This window comes from Podarcis bocagei (assembly GCF_964188305.1).
Source record: "Podarcis bocagei genome assembly, chromosome: 5".
NCBI lineage: Eukaryota > Metazoa > Chordata > Lepidosauria > Squamata > Lacertidae > Podarcis > Podarcis bocagei.
In genome coordinates, this window is record NC_138129.1 from 68,713,218 (window position 1) to 68,738,005 (window position 24,788).

The 24,788-nt window shown below is 40.3% G+C and overlaps 2 protein-coding genes and 1 long non-coding RNA gene across 5 annotated transcripts in view; 1 reads left to right on the forward strand and 2 right to left on the reverse strand.

Moving 5' to 3' along the window:
- ST6GALNAC5 (ST6 N-acetylgalactosaminide alpha-2,6-sialyltransferase 5) overlaps window positions 1-12,865 on the forward strand; it is a 402,466-nt gene extending 389,601 nt beyond the window's left edge. For 2 of the 3 annotated variants that reach the window (XM_081193849.1, XM_081193848.1), the window contains exons 5-6: window positions 4,296-4,403; window positions 11,224-12,865. In XM_081193849.1, coding sequence (XP_081049975.1) covers window positions 4,296-4,403; window positions 11,224-11,455 — 340 coding nt within the window. In that variant the 3' untranslated portion in view covers window positions 11,456-12,865. The remainder of the gene's footprint in view (window positions 1-4,295; window positions 4,404-11,223) is intronic. The other variant, XR_014008051.1, reaches the window with a different exon arrangement.
- Window positions 744-11,631, reverse strand: LOC308586816. Its single transcript, XR_014008059.1, has 6 exons — window positions 11,493-11,631; window positions 10,449-10,513; window positions 6,126-6,223; window positions 2,454-2,587; window positions 1,996-2,112; window positions 744-953 (listed from the first exon to the last, which is right to left on the reverse strand). It is a non-coding gene; the product is annotated as an uncharacterized lncRNA (long non-coding RNA).
- Window positions 12,866-19,853: 6,988 nt separating the features above from the next.
- PIGK (phosphatidylinositol glycan anchor biosynthesis class K) overlaps window positions 19,854-24,788 on the reverse strand; it is a 96,772-nt gene continuing 91,837 nt past the window's right edge. The window contains exon 11 of the mRNA XM_081193851.1: window positions 19,854-21,275. Coding sequence (XP_081049977.1) covers window positions 21,159-21,275 — 117 coding nt within the window. The 3' untranslated portion in view covers window positions 19,854-21,158. The remainder of the gene's footprint in view (window positions 21,276-24,788) is intronic.

The window sequence follows — 24,788 nt, forward strand, 5'->3', positions numbered from 1 at the left end:
CTACATCCAGTCTATCACTGTGTTCAGGCAGTGGCTGCCTAGCTCCCTTGGTTTCAGTTGAAAATGAGAGATAAAGCAGGGCAACACATTAGCATCCTAATAGCACGCAACCCCAAATGACCCCAGCTAGGGGCTTCACGTAGATTTTAAAAGTGCAAGGGGTAAAACTGAGCCCCGAAGGATCTCACAGAACAAGGGGCTAAAGTAATACTCTTTCAGCACCATGTTCTGGGAAATTCTAACCATTTAGGACCATTGCCCTATATTCCCATACTAGTATACTGTGAGCAACTAAATGTTTAATGCTACCAAGTGGTCCAGCAGAACCAACAGGGATGCAATCCCCTTGTACAGCTCCTGGCATAAGTAAACACCAAGGCTATTTCAGTCCCCAAACCACACCTGAACCTAGATGTAGAAGTATCCAAAGTGTGTTCCTTCAACTAAGAAAGTCTGAATTTGAGCTGGAGATGACATACACATGACAAGACTTAACTATATTGAAACTAGACTGATGCATTATGCCCTGTTAAAAACATTTAGAAAATAACAGCCATTAAATGGGACAGCAAATGACAGGCTGAAGAACAATATACTTTTCTATTACAAACTAACTGTACTTGAGAATAAGTTTATAATTGAATAAAAGTCCATTAAGAAAATATGATTCAGAACCAATATTACAGTAATTAGATAAAAGAAGCATAAATGAAATAACTGCAGGAAGAGCATTTCCATAGAGATTATAAATGAGATTTTGATAGAGCAGAAAGGCCTTTAATTGTAATTTAGTATGCTCCACAGAATTATCAGGACAGTGTGTTACTTCATCACATAAAAGAGTATATGATTTCCTCAATAAGCACATGTCATGTCTTCATTTTCTTTCTTTACAACGTAGTAGGTGTAAAAGCAGGAGACAGTCTTTTATAAGAACCCCTTTTCAGTTCTTTCTGAAAGAAACACAAAGCAGTGTAACCTTTACTTTGTTTTTTATGCTATGAAACCAATTTTAAAACTGGTCCTTCCAGATTTACATTCTTTATCTTGTTGGACTTTTCACCCATTATTTTCCATTTAGATTTATTAATAATCATCACCTGCCCTTCCTTTTGTAAGAGCCCACAGTAGCTAATAATGCTTTTTTCTAGCTAGTGAAATTATGAATTCTGCCATAAGTAACAAGCAGAATAATAAGACAGTTATTCTACTCAGATATGCTGTTGTTTTTTACACTCTGCTCAGCATACCTCTTTGTAGATAATTGCCGTAATGCAGCATGGACAAATCACATGCAGAAGAATGTTTGCACATCACTTTTCTGAATCCAGGCTAACATACATTTAAGAAGTGTTATGGTTTATGGTTCTGGTTTTTGGTTGAATTAATCTAGAACATCACCTTCACCCACAATGTGTTACCAGAACTAACAATTTTTTCTTTGAAGTGAGGGGGCGGGGTGGTGTAAAAATTGTGCAGTGTCTACCAGTGTACATGAAGTCTACAGACCTTCACACATTTTAAAGGTCTTGTTCAGATCCTTATCACCCTATGGTTTAATAAGGTGTTTCTGTGTTAACTAGAAATGTGTGGGGAACAGATGCATGAGGTCACCTGAGATAGAAGATTCACATTCCTTTGTGTAGCACAAAATAAAGGTCCAGGTGGTTTAATTCCTGGCATCTCCAGGTAGATGTGGAAAGAACTTTTGTTGAAACCGCGGAGAAACACTGACAGTCAGGGTAGACAATACTCTTCTAGATGGGCCCAGTGGTGTGACCAGCAGTATTATGTAAGGCAGGGATATCCAACTCCCAATACTAACCAAAAAAAAATATGGCAGTGATCTACCCATTGTCATTGATGGACCAAAGTTGTTGAGCTTATTTTATGAAGCCACAGTTGTTCCCTCCTCCCTTTGGGGGGGGGGAGATCACTGAGGGGCCAAAGATCTACCAGGAACACCCCATGATCTACCAGTAGATCATGATCTACCTGTTGGACATGCCTGATGTAAGGCACCGGGTGGGTTTGGAGTGGCAGTGGCACAGTCATGGCAGCAGCGTTTGCCATGTTCATGTTGATGGAGTCATTCTTAGAGGAGTCTTGGCTCTGAAAGTGATAAGAAGATACAATCTGGTTTGGTTGGTTGCATGCTATAGGGAATTCGTCAGAACAGGTTTAGGCTTGTCAGTATCAGGGGTTAAACAAATAGTCAACAGATGGCAAATGAAACCTTGCTCTTCAGTAATAGAGATATGCTGGCCCAATCGTGCATACATCTAGAGGAATATATACAATGTCTATAACCTAACCCATTATATAGTGATGCTAAGCTGGAAAATAGTTATTCTCAGCTGTCTTTGTTGACTAAAAAGCCTGTTTAGCAGTAGTTCTTTAGCTCTTCTGGTTTTTTTAAAAAAATAGAAGAAGAATAGCTCATTGAAACCCACCTTTTCAAGTAAGTGCTGCTTCTAACTAGCTCAAAAGGTTGATGAGGAGTTGTCTTCTTATGGAACACTTCACCTTAGCTTTCTTCCTGGTTAGTTTTCCATATGCAGGGTTTTATGATGAAAGTCACCTCATGCTACATTTCAGGAGTAGGGAATATAATATAAATGATGCCTGTGAGACAGACAGACTACTAACCTGAGCCTACTTCCTTCTGAGGAAGCAAGCCTCTGTCTGGGATATACCAAGTTAAATTGCAGATAGGGACTAACATGATTGCTCTCTCTTCCCCCCCCCGCCCCCCGCCTGCACTCCAAGGTAGTACATCTGAGTCACAAGCTTAGCACTTCAATGATAACTAGATCCAAGACAACTCAGAGTCCAAGGACTCACATCCCTGTCGTGTTTTCACATGGATACAAAGAGTTCAGATTTAATACTGATTTCTTACTCATTCTTACATTTGAAGTAGCACTAATCATTTACATCGGTCCTTGGACTCCTTTCAGTAAGAAAATTTGGCATATGTGACTTCCCCTTGAGAACTTCAATCACTAGTTTAAAATCCTCACAGTTTGTAGATGCTCTGTAAGCTAGGAAATTAGTCATTCAATTAATACGCTATCTGTTCTGGGAAGAATCTTATGAATAAGTGTATCCTTTTTGAGAGGAAGTGTGAAAGCTTGATCTTGATAGGTTATTACAGCACACCTGATTCATTATTCTGAAAGCAGAGGCACTGAGATTTCCTGGTGAGAACTACAGGATATTTGGTAGCCATGAAAACAAAACCCTAACGTAGTGGATTAAGCATGTTCAGAATGCTTAAACGTTTTGGGCTAAAATTTTGTTTTACCATCACAGTCTTAAACACATACACTTGAGAGTTGATAGGAATAACAAATTAAGGAGTATCTGCACTTATCACAGGGAAGGAGAAGCCATCAAATACAACAAAGATTTGCATTTGTCACATGCAAGGTGGCTCTTTTCCACCATTTTTGCTTTGATAAGGTTTATGTGGAACTGGTTCTCAAACATATTGCAATCACAGTTCAACAGCCAAGAAAATGTTTGCTGCTCATAAGGTGATTAGGGAGTTTGACACAGGTGGGACACTTTCTCAAGACCCTGTTACAAATGGAGCTCATCATGGAAGATAATATCCTGGGTCATAAGATCAGTACAGCTGTGATTGCTTGAAGTATGTAGCCATATTGCTACAATGACATCCTGTGCTAGTCAAGTAGAGTAGGGCTCCTTATCTTTTCTAGTACCATTTGCTGCTGTCAGTTTTAAGTATCAGTTGCAACATTGTCCACATAGTTGCTTCATTAGTAGCATTAGTAGCATGGTGAATAACATCATTGCACAGCAGCAGAATTGTTTATTATGTTACTTAAGCATAATGCCTCAAGTTACCTTGAAACATCGCTTCAGTGCAATGGGATTGTTATGTTGCAGGATCCGTATATTGCACCCTGACTTAAAATGTGTATGTACATCCAGTAATTCTTAGATTAACTAGGTGAAGTTATGAAGATTGTTCCTTCCTGTTAATCAGCAGGAATAATGCAAATACAGGGTTTTGAGGTGACTATTATTCAACAAAACGCTAAGGTAAATACTTCTCTTTGCAGTATTATCATGAAAAATGCAATTTCTAAATACAGTTGTTCGCAACTAGGACATAAGTTTATTGCATGGTGGGGGAGTATATATAAAGAATGTGGCTGCCCAATGTTTATAACCTTTTAATATATAACTTTAAAAACCTGCCGTATCGTGGATATCTGTCACAAGTGTTATTGTCAGCCTAGGATCTTTATTGTTTTTGCTTTCAGGAAGAAGTCAAACACTTGGCTGAGCACTGGTTGGTTTACAATGAGCATCGCATTAGAACTATGTGACAGGATAGACGTCTATGGCATGGTGTCACCAGATTTCTGCAGGTAAATTTTAATCTGGATTTATGATTAGCTTGCAAAATTCAGTGTTATGGATAAATATATGAGTCTATCTATCCATAAAACGTGTATGATTTTCTTGAGGCCGTTAATTAGTAGTCCCATGATTGGGTTCTGAAAACAACAAACAGCATTTAATTACACAGCATAAAATATTAAGTTTTTGTTTGTACTGTGAGAGAGAATTAATCCACATCTTGTTAGTTTCTTTTAGGCTCTGAATATTTATCAGCTAAACGTAATGCTGTAACTGGCATGAAATTAATCTTGGGGTGGGGGGAGAGGAGGAAAGCACTGGGAAATATTAATTTAAAAGATTTTGCAAACATTTTTTTCTTAGTGAAGAAGCAGAGCGAATAGTGTGTGTGTGTATGCACACACGTTTACAGAAAAGCGGGAATTCAGTTGCATATGACCTCTTCACTTGGATTGCTGTGCCCTTTAGATACTTCATGTGTCCAGGGAACAATTCAGGGGTTGGGGAGATTGATTCATGCAGAGAGAAATTTTGAGAAGTCTACCTCACACCATTCCCACCCTCAAACCTCTGCGAGTGGAAGAGATGTGGCTTCTGTCTCATATCTGCCAAATGCATGAAGGAATTTGGTGTGAGCTGAGCCTTAGCAGATCTTGCTGAATAATCAACATTCAGGATGCTCTGTTGGGTAGGAATTATGTTAAAATAAAAGATTTCATTTACTTCTATTCCCTACGTCACCCCAAAGGTGACAACATTATCACTGTCATTCTCCACTGACTTAACCTTGATTGCCAGGGACAGATTAAATAAACGTATCTTAAGATGCTTCTCAAAGTTTTGGTTATACTCAGCTCTGGAACTGTCTTCCAGAGGCCTGAGTCACTGAGAATGCCTCTACCTGCCCTCTTAGCGAATGAAATAAATGAGAAGCTGTTTGGTTGGGAGAGCCAGAGACAAATAAAATCCTAAATCTTTTACTAGTATGCTTGTCTGTAATATATACTTGTGGTTTAATGATAAAGATTCAGGGTTTATTTTCTCCACTGAGGCAACATGATTGCTTCCTCCCAGAAGTAGTGCAATAACATTGTGCAAGTTCTGACAGCTGAATGGAAGAGACACTTGAGTTGCCTTTTCTTCTCCCCATCACTGCTGCTGTAAACACTGCTATATTTCTGTGCACTATTGATGGAAGATCTGGCTATTGTATGATGCCATTTTAGGGAACTAGAGTGCATTTTACAAACAGCCCCTTATAAACATCTCCCAGCTGTGATATTAATAAGCATGTTAACTCTGACAATGCACTGATTAATGTCCAGTATCACAGAGCAGTAAAACAGCATCTGCTATAATATATTAATAAATGAGGATGACTATCAACTTCCTCATATAAATTGCTCATGCATTTCATTTGCTAGCATGAAAATTTAATTGCAAAGTGTGGGAGTTAGAACATCATTCTTAATCTGGGTTATTCACACTGGAGAGATAAAATCATTAAAAGTTATCCAAACTCAGTTTGAAGGTGTTTGGGACTGGAGTAATAATCATCTGGCCCAAGAGACGTTAGAGATCCCAGTCTACATAATGTTCTGTATTTTCAGATGAATGAGGGTGGATCAGTGGTACAGACGAGATCTCCTAGTAGGGCCATTTCCACTAACTAGCACTGTAGAAGCATAAAATAGCGAAAGTTGTTTCTGTTTATCTAGATGATCACTTACTTATGCCTTTGTTGTAGGATATCCACATGCTACTTCCATCTCAAACATTGTTCTTAGCTGCTTTTTCTCCATCATCCCACATGTAATTCTTAGTTGAGCTAGAAATTACAAGAAGCACAAAACCGCTATCACTCTGTGTTTTTTTCTTTATAATGTGCAGTATAACACAATACATGATGTGACCTCATAGTGCTGTTCCCACCAGTGCAGGGATTTTGCATACAGCACAAATGCCAGGATAGAGAGGACAACGAAGTGGTGGTTTTGTATTTCTTAAAACACCTACTTTTGCCCTTCCTTACAGGATCTGGTTGCAGATTACCAGCTAGAAATGGATGGATGGGTGACAGTAATTCCAGTAGCCCTCCTGAATAGGTTATTAGTAATAGAAGAGTTGACAGGGCAAACTACTTGCTTAGCGCCATTCATGTGACACAGCACTGCACATCTTCTTGCTAGAAATGAATTGCACACATACAGTTTCACAAATGTGCAAAGAACTCTCTTGTCTACTGGAGATCACATCCAAAGGGTGACCCATGCACAGAACCACAGTTCAAGCTTTCTGGAGCAGAACATCTATATCCACATTTATGGCATCAAACTGGGGCATTATTATTATTTTACCTTTTCATATAATGAATTTTTTGTCGTGTTAAACTAAAATGAAAATCTCACATTAATTTAATCCACAACCTATTTTTGACACGTTTTAAAATAATTAAATGCATATATACCCATTTTCACTCCAAAGTATGGCTTTTGTAGATAAAGTTCTAGTCATACATTTTTCCAGCGGAGTTGTGCAAGTTATAAAATGCTCATACATTCAGAAAAGCAATTTTTAATATTTGTATAAAATTAATGCCACTGTTGTGTAATGGAAAGCTAGACAGAATGAATTAAAAACACTAATCTAAATGGAAAGCAGCAATGTTAAGAATACGCATGATACTGAGAGTGGCCGAGTAACAAAATGAGGAACTGCTTTGCACAGTTAAAGTGTTATGTAATAACAGATCAAAGCAGTATAGCTTTATAAATATTGCCTTTTGTGTCTATTTTGCATGTGCTGTTAACTGAATTCCTTTTTTATGTGTGCAGTACTGGTGCATGTTACACTGCAAAAAAAGAGTCCAACTGTAGATATTTTTAACTGCTACACTCCCACTTGCCTTGAAACCTACAATAGATGGCAATGCACAAGAACACAAAGAGGAGCCCTGCAGGATCAGGCCAGCGGCTCATGTAGTCCAGCTGTCTAGTCTCTCAGTGGCCAACAAAAGCACAGCCTGAGCACCACAACATTCTCCTAAACGTATGCTTCTCTGCAACTGGCATATTGCCTCCCACAGTGGACGCAGAACATAGAAATCACTGTTATTAGCTGTTACCCACTCCAAATCCAGGGCATGTATAACTGGCTAATATATTTTAAGTTTTTCTCCTTGTGGCATGTCCCAGCAGGGAATGTGGTGCCTCTGAGAACCCAGCATGCATCTGTGTAGAAGCTGACATGCCAACTCTGGCCTCGAGGAAGCAACTACCATGACCAAGATGGCTGAAAAATGTAGTGCCCTGCTTACAGAAAAAGCTTCCAGGAGGCAGAGTCATGTAACATTTTCAGTGATGGAACACAGTTTGCATGCATAAGGCCCCAGATTCAATTATCACCATTTCCAGTCAGATTTGAGAAAAAACTAGGAGAGCCACTGCCAGTCAATAGCAAGCTAAATGAGCGTACGATCTGACTCTGTAGAAGGCTGCTTCCTATGTTCTCTGTGCAAATGTATTCCTGTGGGTGGTTGACATGCACCGCACAGAGAACACTCCAAATACATGGACCAGTCCTGACAGAATCCTGAAAAAATATGTATCCTTCCCACTGCCTAGCATGCAACAGCCACAAGATGCACCCGTGGTGCCGAAATGGTGAATGAAAGGATCTTTTCTCACTTGCAAGCAAGACACAAAACAGAGATTTAATACATTACCAGTCCTCAGTTTCTTATTGCAGAATCAGTCATTTCCCTAGCTTCTGCTTTGGATCCATTCCAGTCCGGCTTCCGTGCTGGTCATGGGACCGAGACGGCTCTGGTCGCCCTAACAGATGATCTCCGCAGGCAGCTGGATCGAGGCGGGTCGGGGCTGCTGATTCTTCTAGATCTGTCAGCAGCCTTTGACATGGTCGATCACGAACTCCTGGACCACCGCCTTGCCGACGTGGGGATCCAGGGCACAGTCCTTCAATGGCTGCGCTCGTTTCTCTCTGATCGGGGACAGAGGGTGGCGCTTGGGGGGGAATTGTCATCGCGTCACTCCTTGGTGTGTGGAGTGCCTCAGGGTGCGATTCTCTCCCCGATGCTTTTTAACATCTTTATGCGCCCCCTCGCCCAGCTTGTCCGGAGTTTTGGGCTGGGCTGCCATCAGTATGCTGATGACACCCAACTCTATCTGTTGATGGATGGCCATCCTAACTCGGCCCCAGACACACTGACCAAATGTCTGGAAGCTGTGGCTGGATGGTTACGTGGGAGCCGGTTGAAGTTAAATCCTTCGAAGACAGAGGTCCTCTGGCTGGGGCGGGACGATATGGGATCGAGGAGGCAACTCCCATCTCTTGCGGGGGTGCAATTGGTGCCAGCACCGTCCGTTAAGAGTTTGGGTGTAATCTTCGATACCTCCCTTTCTATGGAGGCGCAGATTACAGCTATAACAAAGGCGGCATTTTTCCATCTCCGCCAAGCTAAGCAGTTGGCCCCTTATCTCTCTCGCCCTGACCTAGCCACTGTGATCCATGCGACGGTCACCTCCAGACTGGATTATTGTAACTCGCTCTACGTGGGGCTGCCCTTGAGACTGACCCAGAAACTCCAGCGGGTGCAGAATGCCGCAGCGAGACTCCTTACAGGGTCTTCGCCGCGGGATCACATTCATCCGGTGCTATACCAGCTGCACTGGCTCCCGGTGGAGTACAGGATCAGGTTTAAGGTGCTGGTTTTAACCTTTAAAGCCCTATACGGCCTAGGACCCTCGTACCTACGGGACCGCCTCTCCTGGTATGCCCCACAGAGAAACCTACGGTCTACAAATAATAACACCCTCAAGGTCCCAGGCCTCAGAGAGGTTAGGCTGGCCTCAACTAGAGCCAGGGCCTTCTCGGCTGCAGCTCCAACTTGGTGGAATGCTCTGTCACAAGAGACTAGGGCCCTGCGGGATCTGACATCTTTCCGCAGGGCCTGCAAGACAGAGTTGTTCCGCCAAGCTTTTGGTCAGGGCGCAGCCTGACTCCCTCCTCTGGCAACCTGCACAGAATTTTGTTTAATCGGTTGCCATCAATTTGATTTTAACTAATTTTTATAATGAAATATTTTTAGAATGTGTTATTATTTGACTGTTATTTGGTTGTTGTTAGCCGCCCTGAGCCCGGCTCAGCTGGGGAGGGCGGGATATAAATAAAATTTATTATTATTATTTATTATTATTCTCAAAACAGACTCTAGCAGAGTTTCCACAAACATGCAGTCCTTCTAAACAATGACCCAAAACTTTCTATAAACCTTCACATCTGAGTTTAACACCCTTCCTTATTTTAATAATTGCAAGGTGTTTAGTCCCTCATCCTGGTTTAGAGGATTTTTGTAAGGAAGAAGGTGGAAAAAGTCACATTTTCCCCAACAGAACAGAACTGTTGTAATGCAGTACTTTTGTTTAGGTAATGTGTCCCCTTTTGACTGCCAGATTTATCATCCAGTACATAATTTGTATGTTTGTAGCAAAAATTACAAATAGCACCTCCAGTATTGCATTGACAACATAGCTTAAAACAGGCATCCCCAACCTTCGGCCCTCCAGATGTTTTGGACTACAATTCCCATCATCCCTAACCACTGGTCCTGTTAGCTAGGGATCATGGGAGTTGTAGGCCAAAACATCTGGAGGGCCACAGGTTGGGGATGCCTGGCTTAAAACATAACAGCCCAAATGCTGAAGTCTAACTTCCCAAGGATTCTGTGCACCTGTATGTTAAAAGATGACTAATTCAATTTTAGGAAGCCTTTGTAAAGGGAAAGCAGGCCAGAATCATTGCTCTGCAGGCAGCTCATTTAGTTGCTGTGTGTAGCAGGATAGATATGGAACTGGTGCCCAGCAAATCTTCTGTTGTGGTCACTTGTACATTTTATTCTGCCAGATTCGTTTTTGTGTTGTCTTGTTTTTGTTTGCTTAAATTGGACACGACTTCGGTAAGGTGAAGAAAACTGTACCAAAGTCACAGTCTTAAAACACAGAGAGAAAAGCAAACAACAAGTACAGGTCACTCACTATTTCTTCTTTGTTGAAATGGTGCTGGAATTAAATGCAGGCACTTTTCTTCCAAGAACCTACAGCTGACACAGAGAGGAAATGCATTTGAACCAATTCATGGCTAAAATTATTTGGGCAGATATTCTAAATGCTGTGCCCTAAATTATACACACCCCACAGGATAGCATGGGGTGGAGGTTATGTTTCTTTTTCTTCCTAGGACAGTAATTAGCTGTTTTAATGTTCACATACAAAAATAATAAAATGACTACTGCTAAATTAAATTTTCTTTGTAAACAACTTCCATTCCCATTAAAAATCACATGAAAATGGCTATTGACATCCCACAGCTAGGGCTACAGTGAAATGTGCTTTTATCCTATGTGCCATGCTGGAAGGACTTTCATGTGTTTGAATTGCAGAATCAAAGGGCTGGAGTCTGCTTTCCATTTGGCAGCCTGTTCCTTTGAATGCCTCTGCAGGTTCTTTCTCAAAATCTAAGCTAAACATATACCTATTTCAAGCATCAAGCTTTCACATGCTCAATGTAACAATGTGGTGAATTCTCCCAGCACACTCAGCTGCCTTCTTTTAGAGTAGCAATGTTTTAGTAAGATTCAGGAAAATAATTTAAACACTGCTTAAAATACTATTTTTAAAAAATATTCAAAATTCAACATGAGCTGGGAGCAAAAGAAGGAGGAGGATTTTGAACCTGTCAGTTTATTAATGATAGCATCTCTTTTCAATTGTACACCTGGGCTTTCAATCTTTTTTCTCTTTCCTTCTGCAGGGTTCCTAATCATCCTTCTGTACCTTATCATTATTACGAACCTGTAGGACCTGATGAATGTACAATGTACATTTCACATGAACGGGGAAGAAAGGGCAGTCATCATCGTTTTATCACAGAAAAACGAGTGTTTGAGAATTGGGCCCGGACATTCAATATTCACTTTTTTCAGCCAGACTGGAAACCAGAATCACTTCCTATAACTCATGCTAAGATTAAAATGGTATTCTAATGAATGAACGCACAAAGTTGTAATCACAATCACTTACTGTATCAGGCTTCAGGGGAACTGAACATTGTATCAGAGCAAGCCAACCTGGAAAAAAGAAAGGTTAACAGGGTTTGCGGATAAAAACTGCTACAATATTCAGGAAGTTATTGCAAAGGAGTACCTAAAATGGACATTTGGTATCCAGTTGTATCTAAATTGAACATTTTAACTTCTGTCCATCAGCCTCACATATGTGTATGTGATTTGTCAAAAAGAGGAGGAAAAGGATGAAGAAACCTGTGGTATAATAAGAATAATTCAAGAGATGTTTAATTCTTTATGTTTTTAAGGCACGTTGCCGCTGGGTTTTCATAGTGACATTTAACAGTTACTTACTTAGTGGAGGTTTTTTAATGCAATCCAGTATTTTTCTATTTCACAATGATATGGTTATTTATCTTTCATAATCCCTCCAAAACTGAGGATTTATATACTGCTGCTGGTTTAAGGCCCAGCTTCTTGTTTATACATTTTCTCTTTGAAATATAAGATGATTCTATCTAGCATGTAATTAATATTTGATCTGGAAGCTATGTGCTTTATTTATTTCTTTTTTTACTCTTGGGCTCTGTTCCAGCATCAAGCCATTTGACAGCAAGCACATCTTTATGTGAAGCTCTAGCAGAGGCGGGTGCCCAAAATTACAGTATGCGGCATCACACACACAAATAAAGAGAAATGCAGAGGACCAGTTTAGGGACTTTCCATCTCTCAGTCATTGTTTTTAGCCTTTTCGTATTTCTAGCAACTCACTTTCGATAGTATCACAGCAGTCTGGCCTTGTGCTGCCCTCAGCCTACCTGACCAAAAGGTGTTCTAAGCAAGCTGAGTCACTAACGTGCAGGTGTTAGTGTGTTGTTTTTGCACATGATCTGCGAGCAATTGCTTAGTTTGTTTTTTTCAAATTTATAAAAGCGTTTTACAGAAATCATTCTTATGGTGATGACAAGCTATACAGGCCGACATGGGGGCAGTAATGAAACCAACAAAGGCCGACTGCATCCTTCTCTGGGCATAGCAGAGCCCAGACCTTTGTAAATACAGGGTTTGTGTATAACTAAGTAGCAGCTGAGGGAAGGCAAGTGAACACAGAGGAAGTTTCCACCTCGTCAACCAACTTCATGTAAGTTTTGAGGTGTGGTAAGCAGACTGCATGGTTCAGTGATTGAGTCCAACGAATTCTATGTGGATCTAGTATTGGTCCTGACTCAACACAAATAAAAGGTGCCGGTTTCTTTTGAGATGCACTGGACAATATGAAATTCTTTCAAATCAGACTGAATGGCACTAATAGTTCTGTATGTTGATACTTGCACATTTTGTTTTTGTGGGATTATACCTGGCTGATGAATAAAGAGGATTTCATTTTCAGTGTTATTTGTCCTTTCACCTCACAAATGCTCAAAGTCAAATCACTTCTTCAAAGGAATTGCGAGAATTACTTGACCTATTGCACACTGCCATACACCAGTAGTTCAAATGATGAAATCCTTTCACATCACAGGCACTAAAAATAGAGTTAGGCTGCCATCAAGGGGTCAGGTTATTTTAAATTGCTCAGCACTGAAAACCATAATACACAGGAGCCGTGCCTAGGGGTGATTTGAAATTTCTCTTTTCTATTTGAGCAACTTCAGAATCTGTAGGGATCAAGTGAGTCTTGCTGTATGATTCCCTAGTCTTACAGCATGGGGTGGGGAGAGGGGGGGGAAGGATTGCAGTACTGAACCCTAGTGCATACCATCAAGTTCCAGGTCCTCCAGGTGCCATAGAGGAACAGACCACTCTATGACCTTGGTAATATTGAGGGGAATTGTCTATCTTGCATGCAGCTGCTTCTGACTACTGAAAAAAATGAACTGGGGGCTGAGCCATATGTGAGTAGAAATGATACTGCCAGACAGCCTTCAACATATTGCAAGGGACTGTGAGATTCTGAGTAGGAAGTTGAAGAACCCTGGGGGCACATGTGGTTATTTCACCACTCCTTCCTGTTGAAGGTCATGGCCCAGGAAGAAAATACTGGAAGATAAAAACAGGCTGTGCAAATGGTATCATTGGGAAAGATTTGGTTTCTTTGACCATGGTCCCCACTTCCATGGAGCACTTCTTACAAGAGATGGATTGTACCTCACAGTGGCTGGCAAGAATTAAGTTTGCTTTAAACTGAATTCTGAGGGGGAGGGAGCTAATCAGAGGACACAGGGAACCAAATACTGAGGGTACTTAACTGATGTACAGGAAACTGCTAAAATGCAGGAAAGAAACAAGAAGCAGCTGGAGGGAATGCCTCGTGGTTCAGTTGTCTCAATACTATACTATGCACAGAGCATGGGAAACAAACAAGATGAACTTCAACTATTAAGATAGCAAATAACTGGCTAGGGTTTACTGAAACCTGATGTGATAAGACTTGTGAGTGGAATGTAATAACTGAGGGCTATCACCTATTCAAAAGGAATAGACCAAACATTATATGTAAAGGATGTGTACACCTTTGACTTGGGGCATGGAAGGCATTTGGGTAAAAACTGCTATAGAGCTCCAAGCCAGACTAAAGACTTAGATGATGCCTTCCTACAGCAGATTACCAAACATTCAAAAAGGAGACATATAGCAGTCATTGGGTGCTTTGACTACCCTGGTATCTACTGGAATGCAAACTGCTAACAATGTAAGGTCCAACAAATTCCTCCATTGCCTAGCTGACAATTTCTAGTGGGTGAGAGATCCCATGGTTAGAAATACTTGAGTTCAAGATGGATGGGCATTTCTTAAAGGTGGTATGTTGAAGATACAATTGCAAACGATGCCAACAAGAAATAAAAGTGGAAGGCATGTAAAGAAACTGATGTGGCAGAATAAGGAGCTTTCAGATTAGCTGATATTTAGAAGGAGCATATATAAAAATGAAAGAAGGGGAAAATCATGTAGAAGTATTCACAAGGAGCCAAAACTTGCAGAAAGAACAAGCTTCAAGCATAGATAGATTACTTTCAGGTTATGAACTCTTGACTTTGACAGCCCATGTTTCTCCAAGAGACAGAATGGAGTTAGCAGTGTTAGCTAGAGCTGAGTATAAGAACAATGTTTGACAAGCCACACTATATACAGGGGAATGCAGAGTCCTGTATTTGTAAAACAAAATTCCTGAAGTAGGAATCTACCCTTGAAAATTCAAGTCATCACTTTGGGAGAGTGCTTATGATGATGATGATGATGATGATGATGATGATGTACAGATAATTTTAAGTAAACTGCATGGCCTTTTCATCCCCAAGGTGATTCACAACCATAAAGACGCAGCTTTACAATAAACACTAATAAAAACTAAAACTTTAAAAAACAAACTTACAAGCAGCATCAGAAGAAAATGACAGTTCATTTAAAACTTGGCAGAATAAATATGTCTGGAACCATCTGTCTTTCCTAAGCATATCTGTTATTATGGAACTGCTTCTTTAAGAAATAGTTGAAGAGGGATCATTGGGAAAGGGAGGGAGGAAAGTAGGTTGTTGTTTTAGTGCCTGACCTGCAGCTTCTATATGCCTTCCAGATGTTGCTGAACTCCCAATTCCTACCATCCCTGACCACTAGCCATATGAACTGGCACTGATGAGGGCTGGAATCCAACCGTAGCTGGAGGCCATCATGTTGACTAACTCTGATCTATAGGCAAGTCCAAGTGCAGTACATTATATAGTCTATACTCCCATCTTCATCAGACTGTTGTCCCATGGCACACTGGAGTGGCGGGGGGAGATTTTAGGTTGGCAAAAGTAGTATAATTTTGGGGAGGGGCAGAACCTACAAACCAGACAAGGTAGTGCTGCTTTCTCTCCTTTTGCACATTATCAAACCTAAGCCCTGTCTCCCAAGTTGTGACTCAGATGCTATCAGCAGCCCAGATACCATTTCCTTTAAAAGCATGGGAATGCCTCTTGTTTCTGCAGAGAACATTCACAATTGCACAATGTATTTGCCACAGTTTTTATTGATTTTTGTTATTGTGTGTGGCTGCTAACAGAAAAGAGGAAGGTGGATTGAATGCTGGATGAAAAAACACTTAATTCCATACCTGCTTGTACTTTAGGCTCCATTAGTGTTTGTGTCGTTAACACAAATACCAAAGCTTCCCTAAATAGAGACCCTGGGATGCTACAGCCTTTTCAGCATAACCTTGAAAGCACCTCTATTAGTTTCTACACTTACACAAAAGTACAACGAAGATAAAAATAAAAGCTTTGAGAAGTGGAGTTTTTTAAAAAACAGGTCACTATAGTGTGTCTCTGCAGAGATATTATTGTCATTGCTATTGTAATTACCATTCCTAGAAACTCATAATCACATCCAGCACCTATAAGAAAGGAACTGCAAAAACTGTCCTCAGAAAGGCTGGAGAACAGAAGAGTCTATTTGCCTTGGCCTTATACAGTATGCCCGCATTTTACGCAGACTTAATTTGTGTAATTTCAACTATATGCAGGCAAATCGGGGAAGTCAGATTGTTGGAAGTCTTGTGAGAGCGCCCCTAACACTTCCAGAACCAGGGCACTGAGCAAGCAACGCTAAGAGCGTAAAAGCTCTTTTCGTGCTGGGTAAACTTAAGCAGCCCCAATGCAAAAAGAGCTTTAAGCCACACAGGTGTGTACTGTAAAAAGTGTGAACTAGATTTTGTACAGGGCCTCCATTTCCTGGCCTTAGATTTTCTTTAAAAGGAACTCTGCCCTCCTTTCTTAGACCTACACTGGGCACAATCAAATGTGTTGCTAGCACTGCCCTTAATCTGGAAGTCAGACATAGCACATTAAGCAGCTTGGCATAGATATACCATGCATTACTGGCTCTGAATCTTCACTGTCTCTCCAATGTCAGATGCTGTGAGACTCTTTGGGGTCTATATTGAAGTATGTCAATGGGAATAATTTGTGTTGCTGGTTTGCCTCCTTATCTGCTCCCCTTGGACTTAGTGCAAGTCAAATATATGGCTACACAGAAAATAGAAGAAGTCCCAGAGTTACACGAATCAGCTAATGGGCCATGTACAACACAGTTACTTGGCCTTAGTCTGCCTCTGACAAATGTATGCCATTTCTAAATAGAAGAGCACTTTTATTGCTTTACCTTGTAAGAAGATCGTAGATTTCCCAAGGTTCCCTTCCAAGATAGCTGCAGAAATCGAAATGGCCTTTCACCTTTTCTTCTACTGTAGATTTTATCAATGGCTTGGAGAAAACATTCTTTAGCCTCTTATGAAGAGTGTTCCTGGTTGATCAAAAAGGGTCTTTTTGAGTACCTTCCTTGAGGGGACTAATTAATCTGTTACTGAACAGGCAGCAAAATATCTGAATGCTTTATCTCTCATACATGCTATGATCGTTCATTATTCACTTGTCAGTGTTAATAAACTGGTTCTAGTGAGGCTGTGATTTTGTATTTTATACTTTGGTCAGTTGACTGTAATAGACAGATTGTTCAAGGTTCTAGCCATATCCTATGGTACTCCATTCCACCCCTTCTCCCCCCCTCCCCATTTTGTACTCTGTGGCCACTAAGCATGCACAGCCCTCATTGGACTGTTCTGAAATGTAATGTTTTGGCCCCATAAGCTACTTACAGCCCATTCCGTGTTCCATGATAACTTTGCATACTGTGATGCATCTAGCAACAGTGCCTCTGCTGCTATAGTAGTGTCAACACACACTGCTGTACACGTCCAGTACCCCAGTTTGGTTGCAAACGATTTCACCAACACTGGAGTCCTTCAGACCTTGAATGCTATATACTTCATTGGAGTGTGCTCACAAGAATATTAGATGCGTTCAATAATAAGCTGCTGGACACTGCAAGCGCCGAAAAAGGAAAAGATTGTGGATGTTACAATCCAATCGCTTTCCATTCTCTGTGCATCAAAGAATCATACCCTCAGACTCATTGAGCATGGATTGCTGCATTTCAATCTAATTGCTTTTCTCACCTCTGTTAATCAGCTTTGCCGGCATACTTACTGCTTTTTCCGTTTCATAAATTGTATTTTAATAACCCACCTAATTGCCTCTTTTCCCTAAGCAGATTATCTTTTCAGAAGGACGTCTTGACTTGTATCTCCATGTCTCCTCAGAATCCATCCAAAGTCTGCTGCTTTTACTCAGCTGGGCGGCAGTTTTTTAGGTAGAATGAGAGGTCTAGATGAGGCCTACAGAGTGGGGATGACAGAGTTTAATTGCAAGTGAAACAGGCCTCTATTAAATTCACTGTCAATGTGACAACTTATGTCCATAAAACACATTTATTGTTAGATTTATAAAATATGATAAATGCAAATGGAAAGAAAGAAGAAAAGTGGAATCACTGTCAGATACTTGAATCAATAAATTATACAGATAGACCTTTAAAGACTAATTCAATGTAAAAAAATGGTGTATCAGTATATTTCATTAAAAAAACTTTTCAGAACTTAAATTCCTCTAAACACTTTGTGCATTTGTTTTTAAAGAAAGCTGAATTTCTAAATGTGAGGTAATTGTTTGCAAAGGATTTCGGGCCAACTATCCTGAGAATGAAGCTTTCTTTTCATCCACAAATCTGACAAAATGGTGTATTTGATCATCACAGGTTTGCAGGCATACCTACCTCTAAAAAGGTGAGTTATTTTCCCATTTTCTGACATTTTCTTAAAGATAGTACAGGCAAGGTGGCTCATTTTATGCTCATTGTGGCCTAGAAGAAGCCTGTGATTGTATTCACAATGATTAGATTATCTTGGGTGTCATTCTGACCCAGGTTTTCCTGGCCAAGTATTCTCAGCAACCATCTATTCATAAATTTATCAAGAGGTGTAGAAAGAAGGTTATTTCTCACTTCCCGGTAACAGATGAATTGGCCATGCTGAGGAAATTATTTGAACCAAGTTTATCGCTGTCTCCCATTACTGAGCCATCCAGCTTATTGAGGTGTGGGCCAAAGAACTGTGAGTGAAAGGGGGGGGGGAGAATGTATTGGTGCTGTTCAGTAAGCTCTTCCACAATCCAACAGAGTATTCTCTCAGTGCAGTACAGGATGTGTTACAGTAAGAGAAGCACCAATTAGGAAAGAGACAGGCTAAAACATATACACACTATCACTTAGGTTCTTAACCTGTGGTCCACAGACAGTCCATGAACCAGGTGCAAAAGAAGGGATGTTCTTCTATTTTCTTCCTGATACTTTGAAAACTATGTTTGTGGGGTGGAAAAAAAATTTATATCAAATTTATTGGGTCCATCAAATTATCAAAGAGGCCCATGACCTCCTAAAAGGTGAAGAACCGCTGCTCAAGTGATGACAAAGAAAGAACAAGATTTGGGCAAAAGTCTCTTGCAGTCTTGTGCAAGCGTCTCTCTGGATTTGGGCCACTTCTGATGTCACATTTCCTTCCTAGATCAGAAAAGGCTCTTCCATGAGAAGAGGCAGCATTTTACAAAAGAAAGGACATCTTTGGATCCGGCCTGAAGTCTTCAATGCCTCATAAAACAGCATTTAAAAGTCACAGTTTGTTTTTATCCTCACAGATTGCCCACTCACCTCTGTATGATGTTGAGTGGACTGAAGGACAATACAGTGGTACCTCGGGTTAAGAACTTAATTTGTTCTGGAGGTCCGTTCTTAACCTGAAACTGTTCTTAACCTGAGGTACCACTTTAGCTAATGGGGCCTCCCGCTGCCGCGTGCTGCCACCACGCGATTTCTGTTCTCACCCTGAAGCAAAGTCCTTAACCCAAGGTAATATTTCTGGGTTAGCGGAGTCTGTAACCTGAAGCGTCTGTAATCCGAGGTACCACTGTAAACATACACAGCTAACACCGTCATTGATAAAGTCTGTTTTGTATGTTTCCGTTTCATTCCACAGAACAGTATGGCATACTTACCAAGATATTGTGCTTGTGGAACAGAAACTGCATCACGCTCACCTAAGAGAGATACTGTTGCTATGGCACTTCAGACTTAAAGGGATTTTTTTTTTGTTCCACTTTATTTATTATTTAGATTTATACCCTGCATCTTCCTTCAGAGGAGCCCAGAGCAGCACGTTAACTATATGCAATCCACAACTCCCAACTTCATGAACAAAAAATACTGCAGTGATACAGATTGAATGCTATGTTTAGGGGGTGTCATCTTAGAGGGGAAAACATAATTTTTGCAAATTTCTTCAGTGAGCGGTCTTAAAAATATGTTTTTGGTTAAATCTGCTACTGAACAGCATTTAGTTTGGTAAGTCTACGTTTGATGAAGAAGCCCATAAACTGTTTTCAGAAAACCAAATTACAATTTTACTTTCTGAAAAGGTTAGGTAATGCCAAACAAACAAACAAATAAATTAACTGAAAGGACTTGGCAATCATTTTTAATTATTTCTATGCAATTTTACATACATTTTACTTACTAAGCAAAGCTAAATAATATTAAATTAACCCAAATATCTTTGGAATTCCCAAGTCATGTTACAACTTTTCAGCACTCCTCATTTTTGGAATTCAAAAGTTCAAAAATTCAACATGCTCTAATGTGGCAACCTTCCATATTGGAGCCACTCCATATGAGGACATATTTAGTAACCAATAAATTTAATTGCATAATGCTTATTATGGTCCACCCCAAATCATTCTGCAGCAAGCCATTCTTCTTCCTACTTTTGTTTTTTTCTGTGAACAGATTTAATTCATGAAGAGCAGAACACAAAGAACAAATAAATAATACACCCGACAACAAAATGTATAGCTCAGTTTTCAAGTACATAGTCCTAATGGAATTTTCCCCATGGATCTTGTTTTTAACAACTTGTTCTTCTTAACAAGATACTGAAGAACATGAAGTGATTTCAGAAAGCCAGACAGCATATCCTTCTGCTGAACACGAGGCAGTGCGTGGGTTTTCTCACCAAGCAGATCCAGGAAATACTTTCTTTGGGCCTTTTTTGTTTCCAATTCTAATCATTCTTGGAATCCAAGAAGCAAAACTGCCCTAGGTAAAAGGATTGATCTAAAGGGCTGTATTTAACAGAGCGAAATCAATATTTCCTACGGTATTTTTGTTTCTGTTGAGCAAGTGTTCAATATGTCACTGCAAAAGTCTGCAAAGTGACTTAAGTCTATATTGATAAAATGACATCTTAAATAAGGTTCTGCATATTGTCTAGACCTTCATTTCAGTGATGGGGGTAATGGTTACATAAGAAGTAGCAGTAGTAGTAATAATAGTAGTAGAAGAAGTAGAGAGAGAGAAAAAATCTTTTTACAACTTACAATTTGTTCTGCAGTGCACATGCAGGGCAATGCCACCCTGAATACTCCTTGTATAGTAGATGCAAATGCTATTCTCTCTGCAGCAAACTAAGATAAGACGAAGCCTGCTTTTACCTCTTTGGAGTGCCTTTACTCCTATAAGTTAGGTTGCTCATTCATTTCAAAGGAGAAGGAGGGAAGGATTCTCACTGTGTCCTTGGAAGTTTTATAAAATGTGTTCAAAATGGGTATTAAACAGCTGCATTTAACAATACAAAACACAAAGTAAAAATGTGCAAGTATCATAACAAGTGGGGTGGTGGAGAAGAATTTTCCGGTAGAAGACCTCATTTTTATTCAAGGATGCATTCAGAGCAAGACATCTTGATTGCTCTAAGGGTCTAAAAGATGTGTTTCATGTGTTTGATTCCGTAGGTTTTAAAGAAGACCATGATAATGAGCGCCCAGAGTCCTAAGATAAACCCTCCGGGAGGATGCCAGTCTTTCTGTTTTGGTTTCTGCAAAGCGAAAAGCAAAAATGAAAGGAAAAAGTTAATATTCAATGTTCACTACCAGATAAGGGTTAAAAAGAAAAATCACAGGACTCTTTGGGTGATAACAGCACCAATGGAGGAATCTGCTCACAAAAGAAGAGGAAGCTCCCTATCTGCCCTTGATATTCCCATCTCAGGTAGCCCCTAGTGCCCCCATCTATCTCAGAGGGTTGGGAGATGCTCCAGTACAAGACTGCTGTTGAGTGCTACAACAGACATCTCCTGTTGGATCAACAAAAATATTGATGAAATATGCTGAAATGTGGCAATATATTACAGCCAGGTAGACCACGTTATAGTGCGATAAAGCAACCATTTTAGTTCTCTTTTTCAAGTGTCAAAGATACTGTGTGTGTGTGTGTGTGTGTGCACGCACAAACACCTATTTTATTTGTGGAGGATTGTGCACTGAATTTTATACAGAGTAGAATGGAATGGTTAGTTTTCTTAGCTATGGATGAGTCTACAAATGTCAGGTACCACTACAATCTGGTTTGTCAGGGGAAGGGGAGGAGGCCAGAACCTTTTCAGAATGTTTATAGGAACATGATTCAATGAAATGATAGGGGTTTTTTAAAAATAAATAAATAAATAAAAAGTATTTAAAGCAATGAATGATGCAGACAACTCTGTAGCTTATAGTAATGAGAAAACAGGCATCTGCAAATGAATGGCTAAGCAACTCTCATTAACGATAAAATGGATGAAGCTCCAATCAGTCTCCGCAATAATATTCACATGCACTTTCTCCCAAAATATCAAGCCTTACACACACACACAGGGGGGGGGGAGAGCAAGTAACAGCTCCTACACCTCACACAAAAGAACCTTTCTGGTTTAAATTTTCCTAATTAACCCAGAACTTCATATGCATATTGCATTGCTCATTTCATCAATCTCTTTGTGCTATCAATCTTTCTTCACTTGGATCTCAGACAAATCCTTACCACGAAGTGGCACCTGACCCTCCTAGACAAATGACTTCAATTTGCAGCCAGTGACACTAAAAGCCTTTCTCGTCTATTCTGTATAGAACACGTAATTTAATTTCTTTAAAGAAATTTATTGGAATAAATATTTATAAGGTGACCCCAGTGGAAGGTTTTACATCTTGTCATACAACACACCAAAGCTGCCACCCCAACTGCCTTCCTGGGCTCTGAAATTCCAAGGGAGATCTGGCGAAAGGAATGCTTTTTATATTTGAATTCAAGAACACATAAATAATCTGTTCAAAGCTGAACAGTGCAGCTTTGAAATGCACTGGATACATTATTGATATTTTAAAAAAGACGGCAAGGCAGCAAAAAGAAAAACAGCTGGAAGAGGTGAATGTGCTGCGTTCTAAGAAATAAATATGACTTGACATTGGGGATTTAGAGATTTACAGAGTGAAAACTGCACGCTGGGCTGCACCCAAGCTACAGCAGTAGCAATGCAGTAGCAGAACTTATCTGGAGAGCCACACAAGATTGTTGGTCAAGTACGAACAGCAGTGGTAGACAGCACAGCGTGTGAATGAGCATGTTGGTGAGTATCTGTATTGCTATGTCCAGTTTAGTTCACAAGCCCATCCCACCGGCCAATTGTTCCCTCCCATGTTCTGGTAATAGCAAGAGGAGTACAACAAGGACATCTGGTGCCAACAACAGGATAGCATTAACCTTTCAAATGGGTAACCTAATTGTTATAAAATACAAGTGCCAATAGCCAAATGGGAGGTGATATGTTAGGGAAGGGATACTGTGGTCATTTCCATCCTACCTATGTCTTTGGAGCCTGAGACAAGCTGTTGACCCTAGAATTTCTATCTTTCCTGGAGCATCACAACCCCTGCACCTGCAAGTTTCTGGTAACCTAGAATTTGGACCTACCCAAGTGGATGTTATTGAGCCTCATTCCATTGATATCCAACTCTTTCAATTCTGACCTTTTCTACCACCTTGAACTCCTTAACTAACACATACAATTCCTTCATTTTCCATTCTTAAATGCTGTGCTTGTTGACCCAGTCAATTTTAGCCCAGGGGATTATTCATATTTGCTCCTTTGTAACATGGGTCTGTTGGCTTTGCAGTTTCCCCTTAAATCTTGCAACTCTGACTCCTGCGACGCTGAGCTTATAAACACTGAGCCTTTGCCACTGTTCTTTGAACTTCCAGTTATTATCCCCTTACCCTTTTGTACATTTCACCTGACCCCATTCGCATGGGGAACACTTGCCTTTAACTGGGTCACAGAAACCCCACCATTCTTTGTTCTACTTGTTATTTGTTCCTAACCACCTCCTTTAGGTTTCTTGCCAATTAAGTAACAAAAGACAACACTACAGCATTTTTAGGAGCTCAAAGGTCTATGAATGCACAGAGTAAAGGCTGGTCCCCTGGTAAAAAGTCAGGAGCAACTGCTTTAACTGCAAAGCACTTCACACCAAAAGCGATTTCACAGGCGTCTGCGCAACTGCATGGGAAACCAAGATACACACGATGAGCCAGCAATTGCCTTTACAACTGGAGCTGCCAGGGAAAGTGCACCTGCTAACATGGAAGCAGCTACTGGATTTTTACGAGCATATAGCCTGGCTGTATTTTGCTATGCAGTCAAGTATCGACGCTCTTACTTAGAGAATTTCAGAAATGTGAATAAATTCTGCACCCCAAAATATATTTGCGTCATATTAGGACACATGCATCTCAATCTCGTTAACATGCAGGAGCTTATAACGTGGTAAGGCAGTGATGCACAACTGACCTCCAGTTTGTTGCATCACTGGTGCTTACCATGAGGCAGAGGGACAAGGCAGGGAGGCATAGTGCAAGCACAGTGGTGGGTGTGCCAGATTGGCTTTGCCATTGTGTTTGCAATGCAGCTTCACCCCCTTTATGTAAGCAGCAGTGCAAGCAACCAGAGGTCAAGGCAGCAGTGGAGCCCCACAAAGCTGTCTGCTATTAGCAATATGCTCAGCATTGGGGAAAGGCCAAATTAAGGGAACTGCTAATGCAAAATAAAAATAAAATAAAACAAAGTGTTCATTTAACATCTAAGCTGCACATAAGCCTATTTTCTGATACTATAAATAGGATTTAGTAAATAAGACTTTTAAGTTTCCTAGTCTATCCATCCCATAGTCCAAACTCAGCTATAAGTGATACTAGGTAAACAAGAGAATAATGTGGAAATAACTGGTAGCAGCAGAAGGAATAAGAAAAGCAGATGACTTCAATATATAAAGATCTAAGTGGTGCGGATCCTATCTGAGGAAATATAAAGGTGGGATTTTAACCTAGAGATAATAGAACAAAAAGTCCCAAACTGGCAGACTTGAGTATTTCTTAGAGTTATAATTAAGGCACAGGAAAGCTATCAGATTTCCCTTTCTGCAATGAAGATGCATTCTAGACTTTTATACCATGAACTATCAAAACCCCTTTCTTTTATGTAACAATAATTGCCTAATTTGCCGAGGTCCCATCTTTC